A 20,762-nucleotide genomic window follows, 5' to 3' on the forward strand; every position below is an offset into this window, starting at 1 on the left:
GGGAGAGGTGATTGTGACCGGAGTGTGTGGTTGGCCAGAACTAGGGACTGGGCCATAATCTCCAAAAGTCTGTTCCTACCGACCCCCAACCCCTGCCTAATAGTATGACCAGCCAGGAACAAATACCCCCAAAACACTGTCTTCTTGACCAAGGCTTGTCTAAGGCTTATCTGCACTTCAGCAGACTTGAAGAAACCGAGGAATTCATGCAAATGACCCAACCAGAGTGGCTGTCCCCAATCAGCTCCCCGCCCCCACAATCATCTCAGCCAAGTATCCCTAAGGAGTCTCCCTTCAAAGACAAACACCTCATTCACTCTGCCGGACACCTGATCTCCAGGAAGAAGTCGGCAGCCAGTAGCAGTGACTGATGCTGGAGTTTACACGTACTTAGTGAGGAATCCAAGGCCTTCCCAACTCAGCCCTCCTGGCCTAACAGTCTACTGTTGGTAGTCTGGACTAAGGGTACTGCCTTGTTCGCTCCATCCTCACTTCCCTACTTGGCATGAGCCCTGTGTCACACGTAACAAGCTCGGTTGAGTGAGTGCGTAGGCAGTGCATGCTGGCTGCAGAGCACAGTCGTTAGAACCCTGGTTCGCAGGCTGCCCATGGAAGGCCTTGGCCATCGTAAGCTATCCCTCCCAGTTGGAGTCAGCCTCCTTGGTCGTGCCCAGGGCGTTTTCCCCAAGGGCCGTTCTTCCACAGGACGCCCTGCAGAAGTGTTAGTAAAGTCTGTCTTCCTTTGGTGTCTCCAGTTTCAGTGTGCACGGCTCTTTATGCTCTTCCTGGTCACACCAGTTATCCAGTCTGAAGAAGCGACAGGCCTGTCCAGATAGATTCTGAGCATGCAGAATCAGAGGTGTGGGCGGGGAAATGTTGATTCCCATTCTCTCGTTGGCTGCTAATATATTTGGATTGTCACGGTGCTGCTGATGGCTTGGCCTCCAGCCCTGCAGAACATCTCAAGGTTGTTCCTCACCTATTTCCTTTCTTTTAAGAGATTTTGCTTTTATTTTTAGCTCTGTGTATGTGCCTGTCAGTGGATATGTGCAAATGAGTGCAGTGCCTGCAGAGGCCAGAAGAGGGCACTGGACCTCCTGACACCCTCACACAGACATACATGCAGGCAAAACACCAATGCACATAAAATAAAAATAAATCTCTTTTTAATTACCTTTAATGTTCTTATGGCCTTTTGTCTAGGTACTGTTTTTCTGTAAAACCATGTTGTAACCCTCCCTGCAGATCCTGGAACCCCGAGGCAGCTGGCTAGTGGTATACATTTTATCAATATTAGTTTATATTATTTACTTTGTTATTTTGTTATTTGAATAGATGATAGATCACTTCTATCATTTAATGAGCATGTATTGTGTGCCAGGAACTGCTAGGTGTGAAGGAATGGACTTGCCCCTGCCTGCCAGAACACCCAGACACTCTGAGCTGACTTGCTAATTGCATGATAATCCCTGATTTTACTTACTTTCATTAACACATCCACTGCCAGACACCATTGGGTGTCCTCTGGGCATTCACCTTTGAACACACCCTTCATGCCTTTGGGTGCTGGAATGCAAGTGGTAGAAGGTGAATGAAAACTGCTCTCTGGGGGATCGAGTCCCGGCTCTGCCTCAAGCCCACTGTGTGACCATGGCTGAGTTTGTTAACCTCTCGGAGCTCCACTTACCAGTGAAACCCAATTAACAATCTATACCTCAGGGGCGTCTGAAAATGCATGGGCTCGCCCCATTGCACAACGAGGGTGGTGGGTGGGGAGTGGGGGGCGCTGCTGCTCGCGGTTGAGTCTGTGAAGTCTCTGGTGTTCAGGTGAAGGAGAGCACCTGAAGCTAACAGTCAGAGTCAGACTATTGTTGCACACACGTTAAGGGGGAAGCCGAGGTCAATGCAGGCCAGCAGGCTGGACCAGCTTTGGCCATGCCAGGCTTTGTTCTTCAAGGAAGGGTAGGGCTGGGAGAAGTGCAGGTTGCATTGTAGGCCAAGGCCAAGAGGCAGAGACTCCCAGACCACGTCTGGGAGGCGCAAGCCAAGGAGCAGACATCAACAACATCCAGGTCTGGGGGAGGAGTTTGCCCTTTTTTCTATTCTGAGGAGTCCCTGGAAGCTGAGTGGGGAGCAGCTCGGCTGAAACCAAGGCAAATGCTGCAAAGAGCTGCAAAGGATCCAGACGGCATCTCATCTAGCATCCTATCTCCACAGCAACAGGACCAATGCCAAGGCCGGGGTTAGGGCCCATACCAGGGCAGAACCCAGTTCACAGAACTCTGCAAGTCTAGTTATGACTCCCAGAAGGAAATTCCTGTCCCGGCTGTGACCCCAAGGTTGGGAACAGGGTGAACAGGCATTTGTTTTGCCACCCCAGGAAGAGTTAATGCAGCAAACACAAAGAACAAAATCACCTTTAGCCTCTCACCCAGAGGCAATTGCCCAAGTATTATGCTGCATTTCCGCAGGCAGCGCCGGAGGCCATCAGCCTTGGTGCAACTGACCGCGCAGTTTAAGTCCCATCTTTTCCCTGTAAAATATGTGTGTTTTCTCAGATAGGTCTGTGTCTTTAATGCAGAAGAAATACAAGAGAACACTGTTTTCTGTTTTATTTGAGAATTTCATATAAATACATGCAAGATGACTGTATATTTTCATCCTTTTCACCCTCCCCTCACCAGCCCTTCATGCCCTCTACCTCCGCCTGAACACATGACCTACATGCATTTAGGGCCGACCGCTTAGGATTGGGGGCTTGCTCATCCCTGGAGGAGACTGGCTCTCCCTTCCACTCACTGCACATGGATGCCCGTCTCGGCATAGTGTCTTGTGACAGTGACCGGTGTGGTCTTTGCAGGCTTTTCTTGTGCAGGCCTCCATGTTGTGGAGAGGTTGTGAGTGCACAGAAAAGAACCTTTAAAAGCAAGAAGAAAAAGGGCCAGGCATAGTAGCACACGCTGGCAATCCCATCATTCAGGAGGCTGAGAGGCAGGAGGATTACTGTGAATCCAAAACCAGTCTCAAGATATGTAGTGAGACCCTGTTAGCAGGGTGGTAAATACAACAAGCAAGCATAGTGCAGAGCTCCAGCCAGCAGGACATCCTGTGGGGACAAGGGTGGCTCTCGCATCCGCATCCTGTGTGAGCCGTAGAGGTGGTGGCTCAGCTCGGCCCGGCTCTCATGCTCTCCCAGACCCAGACCAGCTACAGCCTCCTGCCTGAGGGTGAGAAATGCTTCTGATGGGTTTGCACTCGCCCTTCCTTCCCCTCAGGATGCACTGATCATCCCCCACCCCCACCACCACCACCACACACTGAAAGGCAGGTGGACTTGGAGCAGCCCAGTCTGCCCGGATCTCTGCGTTGCTCACCAGAGACCCACAAGCTCTCTGAGCAGCTGACACAGGCGCTGCTCTCCACATTGTTATAGCCGGCTTCAGCTGTGATAAACACTGACCGCAAACAACTTAGGAAGGAAAGGTTTTATTTGGCTTACAGGTTACAGCTGTCAGTCAAGGGAAGCCAGGTCAGGAACTGAAGCAGCGACCACAGAGGTGCACTGCTTACTGGCTTCCTTTCTGTGGCCTACTCAACTGGCTTGCTTATCTGACCCAGGGCCACCTGTCCATGGGTGACTCTGAGAATCAGGCCAATCTGATAGGGACAGTGTCTCAAGAGTCCCTCTTCCAGTCGGGCACTGGTGGCACATGCCTTTAATCCCAGCACTCGGGAGACATGGATGGGTGGATCTGTGTGAGTTTGAGGCCAGGCTGATCTACAGAGCTAGCTCCAGGACAGCCAGGGCTGTTACACAGAGAAACCCTATCTTGAAAAACAAAACAAAAAACCCAGATTCCGTCTTCCTAGGTGTGTCAAGTTGACAACCCAGATTAGCCATGAGTTCCACTTTAAGAATGAAGCTGCTGAGGCTGCCAGCGGGCTAGTAGCCCAGTGAGGCTACGTAACTAGCTAAGTGACAGTATGCAGATTGGTTGATATCTAACTCAGTGACTTCCTCTAAGTGCTTTTTTTTTTTTTTTTTTTTTTTTTTGGTTTTTTGAGACAGGGTTTTTCTGTGTAACAGTCCTGGTTGTCATTCATGGAACTCGCTTTGTAGACCAGGCTGACCTCAAGCTCACTGAGATCCACCTGCCTCTGCCTCCCAAGTGCTGAGACTAAAGGCATGTGCTGCCAACAATACCAGCTTCTAAGTGCTTCTCTTGAGCCAAGCTGTCCCTAGGGAGGACAGGTAAGCACTGAGACTGTTTATTTTCCAGTAGGTGTGGTCCCAGGCGCTACCTGTGGGTTCTGCCTGGCTGTCCTGAGGGCCTCAGTTTCCAGATGCTTATCTAGAGCCAATGCACAGCCGGCATCCGGAGTCACTGGGGGCTCAGGTAGGGCGTCCAGGAGGCCACTGTTTCCTATAGGTGTGCTCTGCAGAGGCAGTGGTGATATCCTTCGTCTGTCCCAGGCTTGGAGTCTCCCAGATGGGACAGGATCTGTCCCTAAGTCTCTGAATACCTAGGGTAGCCTGGGCCCCAGTACAGAGAAGATACACAGGGCCTCCTGCTGCCCAGGGTACATTTGAGAGGTATCAGACATGTCCTGAGATACTGACTCCAGCTAAGGTCTGGGACCTGGTCCAGCTGCAACCTCCCTTCTAGAAGCTTCTGAAGAGTGTCAGTTTCCTATTGCTGCTGTAAGAAATGGCCATGCACTTGATGGCTTAGAATAGCACACAGCTATTATCTTATGATTCTGAGGGTCCATTGTACAAAATAGGTCTTGCAGGGTTATGCCTGGGGTTTCAGGAGGCTTGTGTCTCCTTCTGAAGGCTCTAGTCAATGGGCTAGGGAACACGGCTGTAATCCCAGCACTCGAAAGATTGAGATAAGACTTTCAAGAGTTGCTGGGCAGTGGTGGTGCACACCTTTAATCCCAGCACTCAGGAGGCAGAGGCCGGTGGACCTCTGTGAGTTCGAGACCAGCCTGGTCTACAAGAGCTAGTTCCAGGACAGTCACCAAAGCTACAGAGAAACCTTGTCTCAAAAAAAAAAAAAAAAAAAAAAAAGACTTTCAAGAGTTGGAAGCCATCCTGGGCTTCATGTGGAACAGCAAGTCCCCACCACACACACACACACGTTATTTTTTTAATCCCCTTCATCCAGTTTTTGGAGGCTTCCTGCATTCTGCAGTTCCATAGTGCCTTCCTTCATCTTCACAGCCAGCAATGGATGGTCCTGTCTTTCACTTAATGTCGTGTCTCTGGTTCTATCTCTCGTGCCTCCCTCCCTCTTTCCCCTTAAGAACCCTTGTGGGCAGCTGAGTATAGTGGTATATGACTTTAATCCCTGTACTCGGGAATCAGATCTCTGTGTTGGAGGCCAGCCTGGTTCACAGAGTGAGTTCCAGGACAGCCAGGGCAACATAGTAAGACCCTGTCTCAATAAACAAACAGATAGATAAAAGTTAAAAACACAAAACAAAAAACCCTTGTGGGAACTGAGAATTTAACTCAGTGGTAGTTTAGCAAACTTAGAATGTTCAAGGCCCCAAGTTCAATCCCTGGAATGTCTCCTCCCAGTGAAGACATTTGTGATACCCCTGGACCTCTCCAGATAATCCAGGGTAGTCTCTCTTTTATTCATTCGTTCATGTATTGGTTTTCAGTACTGGGAATCAAGGTGATTTCCCTCACCTTGGTACACATGTCCACATACATGTGAGTACACAAGCAAGCACACGCACACAATAAATAAATAAATACGTGGAACTTCAAATCTTTAAAGTTTGAGCTAGTGCCTTGCTCTGTTGGCTCAGACTGCCTTGAAGTCACCAAGTAGCCCAAGCGGATCTTGATCCCCTGAGCAGGATGAATAGAATGTGGAAGTTCACTGGGTAAAGGCACTCACCCCTAAGCCTAACTACCTGAGTTTAGCCCCAAGCCCCACACGGTGGAAGGAGAGAACCAACTTCTACAAGTTGTCCTTTGATTTCTACACGCATGCGGTGGCACAGCCACACTCCCAACAAAGAAATGTAATTTAAATGGTTTTTTTTTTTTTAAATAAGACTCTCTTGAGCCTTAGTCTCTTTGAGTAATTGAGTTTATAGGCCCATGCTATCAGACCCAGATACCTCTCTATTTCAAATTCAGCTAAGATGAGCTCAATCCTTCGTTGCCACAAAACATAGCTTAGTGATGGCTTCCGTGCATTTGAATGTGGACATCTTGGCCAGGTGGTGGCGGTGCATGCCTTTAATCCCAGCACTCCGGAGGCAGAGGCAGGCGGATGTCTGTGAGTTCGAGGCCAGTCTGGTCTACAGAGCAAGTTCCAAGACAGGCTCCAAAGCAGAGAAATCCTGTCTCAAAAAACAAAACAAAACAAACAAACAAACAGAATGTGGACGGCTTCCCTCCCCCACCCCCCATGGACTGCTCTTCCTCCTCCGGCATTCAGGCAACCTATAGGTTTTCCAGGCAGCTAGCTCATCTTCCAGCCCAGGGCAGACCACAGGTGGGATAGGCCTGTCATTGTCTAGAGCCCTCCCACCTGCCCCTCCTCATCTGCTCAGTCTTCTCCCACCCTGCTGCTCCCAGTCCTTGGAAGGGGGTGCTGGACGATGGGGGAAGAGGTGGGCACATGGAGAAGAGGAAGGCAGGGTCAGCACCCCAGTTGCGGGAGCCCAGAAACCTGGGCTTTTCCTACCAAATGCCTGCCCTTAGATTTGGAGACCAGAGGCTTGCAGAGTCTGAGGGCAACTGTGGCCTTACTGAGCAGTAGGCGGGCATTAGAGGCTCCATTGTGTATTCCTGACTTCTGTGATCACCAGAATTCCCCTGAGCCCTTACTCAGGGGAATGACAGCCTGTCTGCCTTCCCTCCTTCCTCTCTTGTCCTCTGAGCCTTAGGCTGAGAGCTAGTCACCTGCCCCTGAGCAGTAGAGCCTGTCTGTAAAGCACAAGCAAGGAAGTCTAGACGAGACCTTTATCCCTCAAACAGGGTAAGCAGCTGGCCCTGGCTTTCCTGAGACCTTCTTTGGGTAATAGCAGAAGTCTCGAATCCTGGGTACACCCTCTTCATTTCTGAGCAAACTGAGACCCTTGGCACCCCATCTCCTTTGCACCTCCCAGTCGCCTCTCAGTCCCCTCTGCTCCCTGCACACCAGCCCTGTGGTCCATGGATGCTAGAAAGATTAAGGGATGGAGCAAGGTATCTTCCAGTTGTGTCTGCATGGCACCGCGTTCTCAGCTGTATGCATGAGTGACACAGAGTGTTTGCATCAGGCCTTCTAAAAATGTGACACCCTGGTCACTTCTGGGTAGTGTTCTGCAGATGTCTTTAATAAATGTTTTTATTTCCTCATACTTCTTCCTCTTTGTACAATTAGGCCATGTTCGTTTTGTGTATCGAAAATAGATACTTCTTTTTCACACAGTATATTCCATTCACTGTTTCCTCCCTCCACTCCTTCCAGATCTCCCCACTTCCCACCCCCCCAATCCACACCCCTTCTTTCTCTCATTAGAAAATAGGTGTGTGTATGTGTGTGTTAATGTTTATTTATTTACTGCGTATGCCACAGCACATGTGTGGAGGTCAGACAGCAACCTGTGGGAGTCAGTTCTCTCCACAACATGAGTTCTGGGGACCAGATTTAGATAACTATGCTTGGCAGCACCACGCCCTTACCCAATGGGCAATCCTACCAGGTGCTTGTGTATGTTTTAAATAAAATAAACATTATGAATGACTCAGCTTTCCAACTTCATCCCTGCTGGGAACATGACAGATTGTGTCATACACACACACAGTGGCCCTTGTCCCAGGGCCTTTAGCCTTGACGGCTGGTTGGTCAGGACTCCACGGCAGAGGCGGGTGAGCTCAGTAGAGCAGGTGCCACAGACAGATGTCCCAGGCCACCAGAACATAGGCACTTAAGTTTAAGCTGGGGCTGAGCACCATGAGAATGTAGAGAGCCACTTATCCCTGGGGAGCTTCCAGTCCAACAGGAGAACTTAGCTACCCATGGACCACGCAGGGACACAGGAAGGAACTAGGACCTGGAAGGTGACCCTTTGACTATGAGGGCTCACACTACACCTTCTTAGAATGGACAGAGACGGAAAATGTTGTCCTCCCAAGTGACCTAAGGCTGACTCTGCAAGCTGGGAGCACGGGGTCTCCCGGGCTCAGCATCTGCGTCCGGCTGTTCACTGCTTTGCAACAGAAGAGTCCTGATGAATGGCCAGGGAAAACTGGACACTCCTTCTAGCCTTCCTTCCTGCCCTCCTCATACCGCACAGGACTGCCAGAGTCTAGCCTTCGCTCTGTCACGCAGACATGTAGCTCCCCTTTGCTTTCCAGCAAGCTAACCAAAGCACTTGGAGGGAAGCCCTGGGTCCCCAACTATGACAGTGGTCTGCCACCTCCCACAGGCAGCATCTGCAGCCCAATCCCAGCCTGACATTGTTCTGACATGGCTAACATGACAGAACTTCTTGCCTTGTTCATAGTGGCTCATTTGCTGTTGCTTTTTGTTTGAGACAGGGTCTCTCTATGTAACCTTGGCAGGCTGGCATGCTGGCATGCTGGCAGGCCTAGAACTCACTCTGTAGACCAGGCTGGCTTTGAACTCACAGAGATCGCCTGCCTCTGCCTGCCATGTGCCGCCACGCCTGGCCATATCCAAGGGACTTTTAAGGAAAGGAGAGCAGAAAGAGACAGGGCCCAACAAGGGGAAAAAAAGAAGTCACCAGAGATGACGGTCTGGCCCCAGGTACAGAGCTCAGAGGGAGGCTGCACAGGACCCAATAGTCAATTTGGTTTCCAACAGAACTGGTCACCTTGCTCAGATAGAGATGTGGGTGGCAAGAGCACTTTGAACCCTGGGGAGCTAAGCCCTGGCAGGCCAGAGTCCTCTGGAGCAAACATGTATGGCCAAGCTGCCTGCTGCTCAGGAGGTCAAGTTACAAGCCTTGCCTGTACCTCAGCCCGCTGGGGCCCTAGCCCGTGAAACAGCAGGTGGCCTCCCAGACATAGCACAGAGCAATGCTTCTCTTGAAGGCCATGCCAAACTTCCCTTGGGCCCCAGGGAAGCAGAGTCAATTGTCTAGGCCCTAGACTCTAGGGCATGGGGGGCGGGCCGTGACGGCTCCACAGCCCCAAATGCCTTCTTGGCATAGTGTCCTGGCACCCTCCTCCCGCTCAGCTATCCTCGGTTTCCTTCTTTCACGAGCCTTGACAGCGTGGAGCCAGTCTGGGTTCTGGACATGGACAGATGTGGGATGGAAGCCAGCCTCCATAGCTGAGTCTTCCTGGGCAAACCCCAGGGGCCTGCTGAACATTGATTTCTGGTCTGTGGGGAGGTGGGTGTAAGCATGCCAGTGTACTTCAGCAGTCTGTGTTGTCATACCCAGCTAGACGCTGTGGTCCATCGGAGTCCTCACTGCTGAGCTCTTCTCCCTGGTAGATGGTTGGCAGGTGGATACCTGCCTCTCTAATTTTCCCTTTGTCTTTGTGCATTTGCCCCGGTGGTTCCAGCAACTCCCCTGTTGAAAGGAAACTGAGCATAGGAGCATAGGCACACAGATCTCACCGCCTAGCCACCAGAAAGCGGGGGGGGGGGGGGGTTTGGCGGGTGCGGCAGCGGTGAGTCTCTTGGGAGTTGCTAGGAGTTGAGGAAAGTACAAGGCCAGCCAGTGAGGCCTTGGCTTCACAAGGGAGCTCTTAGAAAAGCCATGTGCTAGCTCATTCCTACCCAGGACTCCTTCCTGCCTCATGGACAGCTGGCAGGGGTCTGACCCACTTCACACATCCTCTACATGAAGGGCAAGTTGTGCTGGAGTTAAGAAATAGCATCTGGCCAGGAGGTGGTGGCACACACCTTTAATCCTAGTACTCGGGAGGCAGAGGCAGACGGATCTCTGTGAGTTTGAGGCCAACCTGGTCTACAAGAGCTAGTTCGGGACAATTACAGAGAAATCCTGTCTCAAAAAAAAAAAAAAAAAAACCAAAAAAGAAAAAAAGAAATAGCATCTGACAGAAGCAAAGCTTCTTCTTCTTCTTTTTTTTTTTTTTTTTTTTTTTTTTTGGTTTTTCGAGACAGAGTTTCTCTGTGGCTTTGGAGCCTGTCCTGGAACTAGCTCTTGTAGACCAGACTGGCCTCAGACTCACAGAGATCCGTCTGCCTCTGCCTCCCAAGTGCTGGGATTAAAGGCGTGCACCACCACCACCCGGCGAAGCAAAGCTTCTTGTTGGGTGTTTTAATTGGACTGTCTGGAAGAAACACACACACACACACATTGCCCTCCCCTGTGCAAGAGTAGGTTTTTGGATCTGACACCCTGGCCAGGGCTCGGCCCCACCAACACGAGTGCTTTGCTTCCAGAGAAAAGGACTCCACCTCCTATCAAGCATTCCCCAGCATCTCTCCTCGGCTGGCTTTGAGAGGGATCCGAGAAATCTCTCCTCCTTTGGGCCAGGGTTGTCCCAATTTTGCAAACTGTGTACTGAGAGATGTTAGTGGCTGATACACTGCAGTCTCTGGCTTTCTTCCTACTTCAGAGAAGTGAATAAACAAGCCACCTCAATTAAAGTGACACCTTTGGGACAAGGCAAGAAGACCCCTGTGACTCTCCAGAAATGCCCTCAAATATCTGTGAACTTGGGCTGTCATGACAAGGGGGGCAGGGTTCAGCCATACAGACTATAAACCAACTTAAGACTCTACATCTGGCCGGGCGGTGGTGGCGCACGCCTTTAATCCCAGCACTTGGGAGGCAGAGGCAGGCGGATCTCTGTGAGTTCGAGACCAGCCTGGTCTACAAGAGCTAGTTCCAGGACACGCTCCAAAGCCACAGAGAAACCTTGTCTCGAAAAACCAAAAAAAAAAAAAAAAAAAAAAAAAAAAAAAAAAAAAAAAAAAAAAAAGACTCTACATCTGCTTCAACTCTGAGCTGGCAAAAGTGGGGCTTCTCCTGTGAACCCTACCTTTTTGACAGTTAACCCCACTGGAACGTAGTCCTTGATAGCTATGATGTCACCACAACCTCAAAGAAATTCATCTCCTGGTGACCTCTGACCTCCTAGTGCTCAGCCAGGAGCGTCCTTTAGTGGTTAAACAGAAACTCTTAGGCGCGGCCTTTAGAAGCACTGTAGAGTCCTTAGAATTATATTAGGTCTAAATTTGGCTCAATTTATACTCATATTGCCCTATTCCAGGCACTAGCTGCCACCTTTAGTTGGATAATCATATTTTTACAGTGTTAGTCTTCCAGGTGAGGGCAGAAATCCATGGCAGGACAGCTCTTCATCTTGGAGGTCCTGAAGGACCTGGACCCAGCTACCCTGTGATGGAGGAGTCGAGTTTTGGACATTCCAAGGGTTGGGCCTATTTCTAGGAGGAGATCTGGACTCCAGCCTGGTTCTGGAGGTTGGGAGCTGATAGCGTAATGACTTTCTGATAAGCTTTGCTTCCTGGGGCTTGAGCGTGTCCCTCTGTCCCTCTGCTGCTTGGGACTTTTGTCCCTACTGCCTGCTCTCCATCAGGGATCAAGCTGAAGGACAGACCGGAAGAGTGAGAAGTGGGGCTTGCTGTCTGTGGTAGATTGACTTCCTCCCCTCTCCTCCACTCCTCTGCAGTCCACTCTAGCTGGCTTCACACCACTCCTGTCCTTCAGGACTTAAAAAGCCACCCACTAGGAAACTCCACAGATGCCACATGAGGCTAGCTACCTCAGATATAGTTCTTGGTAAAGATTGGGCCCTGAAGGCCTAAGAAGGCTATTCATCTTCATTGTCTTCCTTGTCCCCAGTAAGGCTATCCTTGAAAACCCAAGCCCCAAGCAAATCTTCAGATGGGCAGGGCCTGCAATCAAGGACCCCACCCCCAGACAAGGCCAGCCACCCAGGAAGAGCCCACCTGCCACTCACACAGCACACTCATGCTTCAGGGCAATCACAGACTGAACTTTGCCCGTTTTCCAGTTCTGTCCTCATTTTAACCTTCCCTCATCCAGTTCAGGACCCAGTGCAGGGGTCCCCAGTCCCAGCAGGTTTGGGATTGAGAATATGGGAGCAGTGTCCGAAGTTGTCATAAAGCAATGCCGTTCCTGCTGTGAACCCACTTCCCAGGCATGGCCAGTGGCACCCGCTTCAGGAGACCTGAAAGCTGTGTCCCGACCGTCCACCCTCAGGCATCCCTGGGAGCTGGGCTGTCTTAAGAACTGTTGCGTACATATGGATCCTTAACTCTGCTTTCAGACACTTCTGTCTGAGCACCTACGTATAGAGCTTGTGTTCTTTCACCCAGGCACAGCGCTGGAAGGAAAGGAACAAAGACATCACTTCAGCTGCGGGGTGGGGTCATGGGGGTGGGTGGTGTTGGCTCAGTTGGTGAAGTGTTTGCAAGTAAGAAGACCCGAGTTCAACCTCCAGGACCCTTATTAAGTCATGGGTGGTGGTGCACATTGGCAATCCCAGTGACAGCAACATGAGAGGCAGAGGGAAGTGGACCCTTGGAAGCTCAGAAGCCAGTTAGGATAAGCTGCCCGATGAAGGCCCAGGCCAGAGACCCTGTCTCAAACAAGCACTGGAAAGCTCCTGAGGAGAGGACACCTAAGGAAGTTGCCCTCTGATTTTCGTATGTACATGTGCATGCACGCAAACAAGGTCTTTCTAATGCTGTGGGGTTGGTGTTCAGCACTCAGAACCATTGAAATAACCAGGTGGGCTGGGACAGCCAGCATCAGTCCCCTCTGATCTGTCCCCCAGCTGTGTCTGTTATTTAGTACAAACGAGTCCAAACCAGTCACTGATCACATGGGGCTAGTCAGATTTTCACTAAAAGTTCCCGGATGTATCACTGGACACATCTCAGGACATGTGTGGACAGACGCACTGCGCAGAGTTCCTTCCCAGTGAGACCCAGTACAGCAGGCCCTGGAGACGCTGCCTGCCCTGTTGTCTGTTCCGGTCGGTATCATGCCAGTTGTCCACTGTTCGGAATGGCACCTGTTCCTTCCACAGAACAGATAGGCTCTGGGTTCTTCTGAGTGAGTCACAGACCAACAGCTGACCCCCCCAAGCCTGATGACATCAGCTCGAACCCAGGACCCACAAAGTTAAATAAAAACTCCTGTAAGTTGACCTCTGACCTCCATGCATACATACTAAGCAAATAATGTATGATTATAATCAAACTCAGCAGGCAGAGCAAGCAGATCTGAGTCTGAGGCTAAGCCTGGTCTGCGTAGTGAGTTCCGGGACAGCCAGGGTACTTAGTAAGACCCTGTCTCAAAAAACCAAAAATAAATAAAAACTTAACTCCATCTGTGGCAAATGAGTATAAATGAGCATGTCCCTGTGACGTGGCATGACGTCCCCTCCTCCTGCCATCTTCTTCTTGACCATAACTGGAAAGATTCATGACAGATACATGTCACCGCTCAGCCCAAGCTCAGGCAGAACGCCAAAGATTCCCACCAGAATGTTTCCATAAAAAGTAAAACAGATTATGATTTCTAAGTAAAAAGCCACAGGCCTTGTAAACAATTAACATTTTATAAAAAGACAAATATACATATTTACACAGATCCATATGTGATCAAACACAATTTTGTAGTTAGGTGGCGTTTCCAATAGTTAAAGTCACGCCAAGGCGCTCACAACCCCTCCCTGGGCCTGCTGAGGACTGCCGAGGCCTGAGGAGACCGTGGGCACCAGGCAAGGCACTGTATAAATAATGTGAAGGCCAAGAACTGGGGAGAAATGTTAGTGTACGCCTTTGACCAGAATGTGACAAGGTCCGCAGAGAAAGTGCCATGCTTTTCCTGAACCCCACAGCTGGAGCAGGTGGTGAGGCAGAGCTCGGAGGCCAAGGGAACCCAGCCTCACAGGGCCCTGTTTTTCCCTTCACATTTCACTGGCTTTGGAACCATCCCAGGGCTCGGCTGGGAAGGGCAGCAATTCTTTGGGAATAAGACTCACTTAGTGCAATTGTCTCCCAGTGCAGAGCCAGCCCCGGGGTCAGGGCTGTGCTCTTTTCTGAGGTCACCAGCCTGTTCCCCTCAGGGCCAGCCCAGTGACAAGATCCTCTCCAGGCAACAAGGCTGGAGTGTAAAAAAAAAAAAAAATAACCAGAGGATGACTCCTGCCTGTGTCCTCCGCCCTCACAGCAATCTCAGAACCCCAACTCCATTTTTACAGGAGTTAGGGCCAGCTTCACCCACAAGAAGAACTCAGTCCGTGGCCTTCCAAGTCCTCAGAGTCCACTGACCCAAGGAGGGTGGGGTGGGCTTTTCTCCGTACGGCAGTGGGGCCCACAGCAATCTCGCTTTTCTGTTTCACAGCCGCCACGACGGGCAAGAACGGGTCAGGGACACAAACTATGGTGCACAAGAAATAGCTTGAATGGGGGGCAGCCTGACAGCGGAGGGCAGCATGTTTATGTTGTCCATCCAGATGGAGTCCACACTTGTGAAGGATCGTGGTAGGCCCATCCCAATGTCCCCTAGATGACAAAAAAAAAAAAAAAAAAAAAAAAAAAAAAAAAAAGCTGTATAAGGAAGTCTAGGTAGAAGGAACCTCACACAGTTGTGGAGCACAAGCAGCAAGCACGGCTCACTGCTATATACCTGCTGGCCCCAGTTTTAAAATGAGCTTTTATCTGGCTCTGCCCCCAAGCATTCCCCAGTCTCTGTAAGCTTCTCCAGAACCCATAAAGACCTGGAGACCTCTTACCTCCAGGGCTGTCAATCTCTGGTTCCTCCTTGCAGCTGAAGTCTCCATAGACAGAAGAAGGCTGGGCTCCTGGTTCATTGAGCAAGTATCCCTTGCCATCCACGTTTGTTGGCTGCCATTCGGACTGCTCAAAGAGCTGGGGAGGGAACATGAAGCCATCAGCTGTCTGCCCGTGCAGACTCACCCTGTAACCCTTCCCACCATAAGCTAATCTGTCCCAAGCCGGATCACACCCTTGGATATGTCTATATTCTCAAATGGGTGACAATATGCAAAACTGCCAAGACAAGGCCCGAGAGCAGGGGAACGAAGGGACAGGCGCGGGCAGATGTAAAGCTACCTGGGCCCTGTTGGCCTACGCTATGTCCCTCTCTTCCCATCCCCACCCTCTGGCACAGAATCTGCATGACTTCCCTCAACTGGGGGAGGCCACAGCAACAGGCAGGGCAGCTTCAAAGGTTAGGATAACAAGCCTGGAAGGCTGAAGACAAGGAACTAGACTCACATCTCAATGATCTGTGCTCCGGGGCCAGAGTTGGGCTTAAACTACTGTAAAAACTTTTATAGTCACACTGAAAACTGAAGCCGACAAAAAAAAAAAAAAAAAAAAAAAAAAAAAACTGCCAAAGAACTTGCTAAGAAAAAAAAAGTTCTAAAAAAATTTTTTAAAGCCATCTTAGTACAGATCCCAAAAGCTGATTATTGAAACCCGATGTGCATTTCCCAGACTCGAAGGGCCGGGCATGCTGGGGCGGAGGACACAGTGCTGATGGGGGTTGACTCAGAGCTATCTGGGACCCTGAGGCTTGCTTCAGGATGGCCTGCTGGAAGCTAGGCTCCTCACCTGCTGAGGCAGCAGTCCCCCCAGCACACAGGGTGGGGGTACTTGTGGGGCTATGCAGCAAAGCACCTGGATCGACAACTGCATCCGCCCGCACTGATCTGGAAGCTTCCCCTAGCTTGCTCTCTCTTTGCAGATTGCGGTACAGAAAGGGATTTACCTTCATGATGTCCTCAGGTAACTTCCCTTCCTCGTCCTCATCTGTGGCAGCTGTGAGGAAGGGCAGCGGTGAGTGATCCATGTTTGCCCTGCAATTCCACCCCACCAGCTCCAGCACCCCCACCTTCCATACCCCCGAGCCTCCCAACTAGCATCTTGCCTGCCCTGGAGATTCCAGAAGGGACGGATGACTCACCCTCCCTAACTATGGAACAAGGCCACATCCCACCCCTTTACTTCCTTCCTCACCCTCACAACTGAGGGCAGAGAAGTCAGGAGTACTAGCCATCTTTGACCAAGACGGGGCTTGATCCCCTCCCTCCTGGTGTGCAGCACACCAAAGCTCTGCACTGTCCTCTTATGTCTCAGGGTCTTGTTTCATGCCCTCGGGGCTGGGTTAAGTAGTGCCCAGCCCCAGTTCCACGAGCTCAACAGCATGTACGTTTCTGAGCATCTATTTCCCCTCAAGACCCTGAGGCAGGCCAGGGCCCCAAGAGTACAAACCTTCAGAGGTGGAGGGCATGGGCGACACCTGCAAGTTATACAGATCGCTGGTACTGTCTGGCATAATGTCCTGCATGTGCCACTCCGGGAGAGTGCTGCTGACGACACAGGGCGACAGTGCTGGGGGAGGGTGCAACAGAAAGCACAGGTCAGGACGGCATGCTTTCCTAGTCAGCAGTGCATCGGCCACTCCATCCTGGAACCTACTCTTAACAGTCTCCTCCCTTCTCCCATTATGCCTTAGACCGGACCTGCGAGCTCCCTTGCCAGATTGGCGCCCTCACCTGGAGTAAGGTCATGCTGCTCCAGGTCCAAGTCCTGACCCAGGTAGCCCTGAGTTGTGTAGCTGCTGTGGTCATCGGGCAGTGTGGAGCTACTGAGTCCGTCAGAGAAGGTGTCAGGGCTGGCATCTCCACAGAGCTGCAGAGAGAAGACAGCTTAGGCCTGTTGTGGCACTCCTCACTGCCCACCCTGCCTATGGTGACCAAAGACTGCGCTGGCAGCATAGAGCCACCACACTCACCTTCCTCTTGGCCTTGCTCTTAGTGTCTCGGCTGGACTTGGATTTTCTCTCTGCGGGACAGACAGACTGTGAGCCCCGGCTGATCTTCCTTGCCACCCCTTCTCCCCTCTGCCCCCTCCTGAGGACCCAGTGCTCTTAGTTACCTTTCCTCTGGTTCTTGGTGAGGGGTGGCAGCATCCGGTACACTCGTACAGCCGAGCTGCCCTTGTTCCTGCTCTGGTCCTTCACTTCCTCGATGTCTGGCAGGGAGTTCATCGCACAACGGAAGTTTGCTTTCCATGTCTTGGGATCTGGTTCCTTTTCTCCTATTTTGTATCGGCCTACAGAATGGATAATGAATGCATCTGTCAGCTGCTCCCGGGGCTGGGATGTACCCCAGATATCAGTACTGGTGAAACTAGCAAAACCCACTGGTGACAGGCCCTGGGAGTTCTCATATGCCCAGGGTTGACTCAGACATCCAGCAGGCCTGTGAAGGGCTCACTTGAGTGTCTCTATCCTAAAATGTATTCATTGCCTTAGGCCATGGCACACCCTGCTTACACTATCAGCAACCAGACGTGGCTAATACCAAGGCTTATATGATGTTTCCAAAGTGGAAATGAATGGGCAGAGTGGGAACAAAGACAGTTACTATCAGGTCAGAATTGGACCAAGAACCTGATTCCTAAAACCTGAAAGGAAGCCACCAAGCAGATGTGGCTTCAGCCAAGGACCTTAGTCCATACCTTGAGAAAGGAAGCTGAAAGTCTCCTTTGGTGCCCTACTCACAGCTGTATTCTAGCTACAGACCCCCGAAGCATGCTTTCTAAGATTTTAGCCTTTGTAAATCCTCCGAGAACTTGCTAAAACAATGGATTCTGACTTAGAAAAACACAGGTGCGCCTGATCCCCTGCTCCAAAAATCCTCCATGTTGGGTTGGGGAGCTCGGAGCCACCCAGAGCCCCCATGGTCTCTCCTCTGCCCCTCCGCCACCCTGCACACCTGTGTGAATGGCCCAGCTCCGGAACAGACAGGCATCCTTGTTGATGTCCCAGCCGTGCTTAGCAGCATGCTTCCATGGGATCTGGAAGATCATCTCTTCCTGAAGAGTGGACACATTAAGACTGTGTCAGCTCAAAGACCACAGGTTTTGTGGCTGAGTATGCCCAGCCCCCAAGTATGGGAAAAGACTGACTTCCCCTTTTCACCCCGACATCTGGCCTGGATTAACCCATCCTTACTGCCTTAAACAAGCCATTTTGCATCTGTCAGGAGGGGTCTGGGTTCTGCTGAGCCTCAGCACCAGAAGCTCGGCAAAGATACCCCTGCCTCACACACCTGCTGCAGATGTGCTGAGAGCCATAAGGGGCACCCTCTCTCAGCCCTGGCCTGGCAAGTCTCTGATGCTTTTCTCTGGCTCAGAGCATGGGAACACAGGAACTTCCTGCATTAGAGTCTACTCAGAACACCTGGAACCACTTGCTCCTACACAGGATAGGTCATACCCTTAAGGGAGCCCAAGCCAGACATGGATGCTGTGTAATGCTGGCCTATGTCCTCTGGGGGTGTCGGGGGTGTTTGTTTTTAATAAAAAAGATTATGTATGGGGACAATGGCCACAATGATAAATAAAGGTTTAGGAGTTTTCCTTGTTTTATTTTTAAGTGTGTGTGTGTGTGTGTGTGTGTGTGTGCGCGCACGTGCGCGTGCGTGCAAGCAGCCAGGGTGCTTTTGTGGAGGTCAGAGGACAACCTGCAGGAGTTGCCTCTCCTCCTATCAGGAGGGAAGTAGGGATCAAAGTCAGGCTGTCAGACTGTCAGGCTTGGCGGCGAGCCTCTTTACCTGCTGAGCCATCACCAACTACCTAGACTTTCAGTCAAGTTTGTTCGAGTTCAGTCTTAGCCTTCACACTTTTGGTGTGATCTTGTAATCTACCTTAAAGTGCCTCAATTTCCTTATCTGAGACCCATCTGGCAAGATTACTAGGATTAAAATGCACAATATTAGTAACATATTTAGAAGGGTAACAAGCACATAGCAATTACTATCTAGTATCGTGGCTAAGTCCGTGTGGTCAGTGCTGCCATGTCCGCCAGATGTGGCTGGCTGGGCTACAGTAAGTGAGTCTCCTACTGGGCCAGTCATGTTCCTGCCCAACACTGTCTATCAACTGGAGCCGTGTAGGATGTCCCATGGACAGCAAGTTTCTCTCACTTGCTCTGCAGATGCTGGGAGTCTTGGTGCTGAGAACTGAGTCTCTAGGAGGCTGGACTGGCCTTCTTCAGGAAGGAAGAAGCATGAGGCACAAGTCAGACCTTGCACGTCCTGACCTGCAGCGCCCACTGGGAAATAGATCTTCCTGCTCTCTTATTTCCACTAATGAAACTTTGGTCCCCAGAAGGACATGGGTTAAAACAGTGGTAGAAACACTCACTTTATTAATCCAGATCAGTCCCGGAATTTGGTTGGAATTAATCTGCATCTCTAGCCAGGGTCTCATTCGCATCCGAGTGATAGGCATGGTGGCTGGAGGGAGAAGACGGAAGGTCTGTGTTTGGAGTCTGTTAAACAATCCTGGGCACTGCCCTGCTCCACCCAAGGCCACTCAATTACCTTCCCCTGCCCTCACACATAGGTCATTACCCTCCCCCTGCCATCAGTCAGGTACCAGGTTCTACAGTCATAGAGAGAGAACCCTGCAATAGAACGAAAGTGCTCCCCAACATCGTGGGCAAAACTAACTGCCCCTTTTGGCATGCTCTCCCAGACAGTCTCAAGAGGAGACAAGCAAGTCTGGATGGCTTCAGAATTTATGTGCAAAAAGAGTAAAAATACACAAACATTTCAATGCCAGAACTTTTTTCTCAAAATGCAATCTTTGAGGGAAGGAAGGGACTATTGTTGCTTGTTGTCACCGCCAGCTCTGCACCTTCCAAGCAAGTCACCCTCCATCCCGGGCACTTCCCCCTAACACCCTCCAATCCACTCTATGTCCCCTGAAAGCCGATGCCCACAACGCATAGGCTGGGGCGCAACCCCTTCCGGCCTGGTTTCCCCTGCTGCAAAGAGAAATGGTGCAAGCAACACCTGTGGCACCTCCTCCCGAAACCCCTGTAGTTCACGACCGGGTCCAGCCACTCAGGGCAACGAGCCAACCTCTGCCACCGAGCACCGCGGGCCCAAACCTGGGGCACAGAGTGCCGAGCTACGACCACCAAGAGTGCGCGTGGGCGGACGCTCGAGACCCTCGGTACTGCTCGTGGATGCGCGCGACGGACTCTCTGGGCCACCCGACAGGCCCCGCAGCGGCTCCGCGCACGCAGACCGCCGAGAGCAGCCAGAGGGCGGTGCACGCCGCGGCCCGCCTCCCGCCCGCTCGCGAGCAGCGCCCGCCCGAGCCCGCGCGCCACCCCGGCCCAGGGTGTCCCTGGCCCCCACTTCCTGGTGTCCTGCGCGCCTTTTGTTCCACGCCGCCCGTCGGTACCCGCGCAGCCCCGACGGGCTCACCTTTGCAGCAGGAGCGATCCACAGAGGGTACCCGAGAGCGAGACACGGGTTGCGGTGTAGATACGCGATGAGCGCAGAGAGCGAGCGAAGAATCCCCGGGATGCTGGGGTCCGCGGGCCACGGCAGACTTTGGTTCGGCTCGGCCTGGTTTGGCTCGGCTCAGACCAGTCTAAGAGCGCGTCCTACCTCGACGAAGGAGTAGCGCGCACTGGCGAGTCCGCGGCGCCGCGAAGAAAACCAAACACTTAGCGGGATTCCCCGGCCCGGATTCGGCCACGCCCCCGGCGGGGCGCTTACGCGCGCCCATTGGCCAGTGCCGCCTCATCATTTCGGGGAAATCAGGCTGTTGTAGAGCTAAGCAGCGAAGGGGAAGTACAAGGCGGCTGAGCTCCCCACCCCCTCAGGCCCGCGCCGCCGCCCCGGGGCTCCCGCGGGCCCGCCCCACGCTCCACTCCACCCTCGGCCCCCTCGCCTGTCTTGGAAAGCGAGCCTCTTGCCC

At 51.7% G+C, this 20,762-nt stretch overlaps 1 protein-coding gene across 2 annotated transcripts; it reads right to left on the reverse strand.

The window, feature by feature from the left end:
- Positions 1-13,553: 13,553 nt before the first annotated feature.
- Positions 13,554-20,524, reverse strand: Irf1 (interferon regulatory factor 1). 2 transcript variants are annotated; one of them, XM_038325009.2, is made up of 10 exons: positions 20,264-20,524; positions 19,191-19,282; positions 17,759-17,858; positions 16,917-17,093; positions 16,774-16,823; positions 16,535-16,670; positions 16,251-16,370; positions 15,748-15,797; positions 14,747-14,882; positions 13,554-14,516 (listed from the first exon to the last, which is right to left on the reverse strand). In XM_038325009.2, the coding sequence occupies exons 2-10, from the start codon at positions 19,275-19,277 to the stop codon at positions 14,392-14,394; spliced, it is 981 nt and encodes a 326-aa protein (XP_038180937.1). In that variant the 5' UTR covers positions 19,278-19,282; positions 20,264-20,524; the 3' UTR covers positions 13,554-14,391. The 2 variants fall into 2 exon arrangements, with proteins under 2 accessions (XP_038180937.1, XP_038180938.1); XM_038325010.2 differs by lacking the exon at positions 20,264-20,524 and adding an exon at positions 19,844-20,086.
- Positions 20,525-20,762: the final 238 nt, after the last annotated feature.

This window comes from Arvicola amphibius, chromosome 4 (assembly GCF_903992535.2).
Source record: "Arvicola amphibius chromosome 4, mArvAmp1.2, whole genome shotgun sequence".
Classification (NCBI taxonomy): domain Eukaryota; kingdom Metazoa; phylum Chordata; class Mammalia; order Rodentia; family Cricetidae; genus Arvicola; species Arvicola amphibius.

Bases quoted from the DNA above. Each gene is read 5' to 3' on its own strand.
- Irf1 (XM_038325009.2), bottom strand. From the start codon at position 19,277: ATGCCTATCACTCGGATGCGAATGAGACCCTGGCTAGAGATGCAGATT. The intron at 17,094-17,758 runs GTGTGCAGGGTG...TCCATTCTGTAG, and splicing joins GAGCTGGGCCATTCACACAG to GCCGATACAAAATAGGAGAA. The intron at 14,517-14,746 runs GTAAGAGGTCTC...TTTGTCATCTAG, and splicing joins AGAGATTGACAGCCCTGGAG to GGGACATTGGGATGGGCCTA.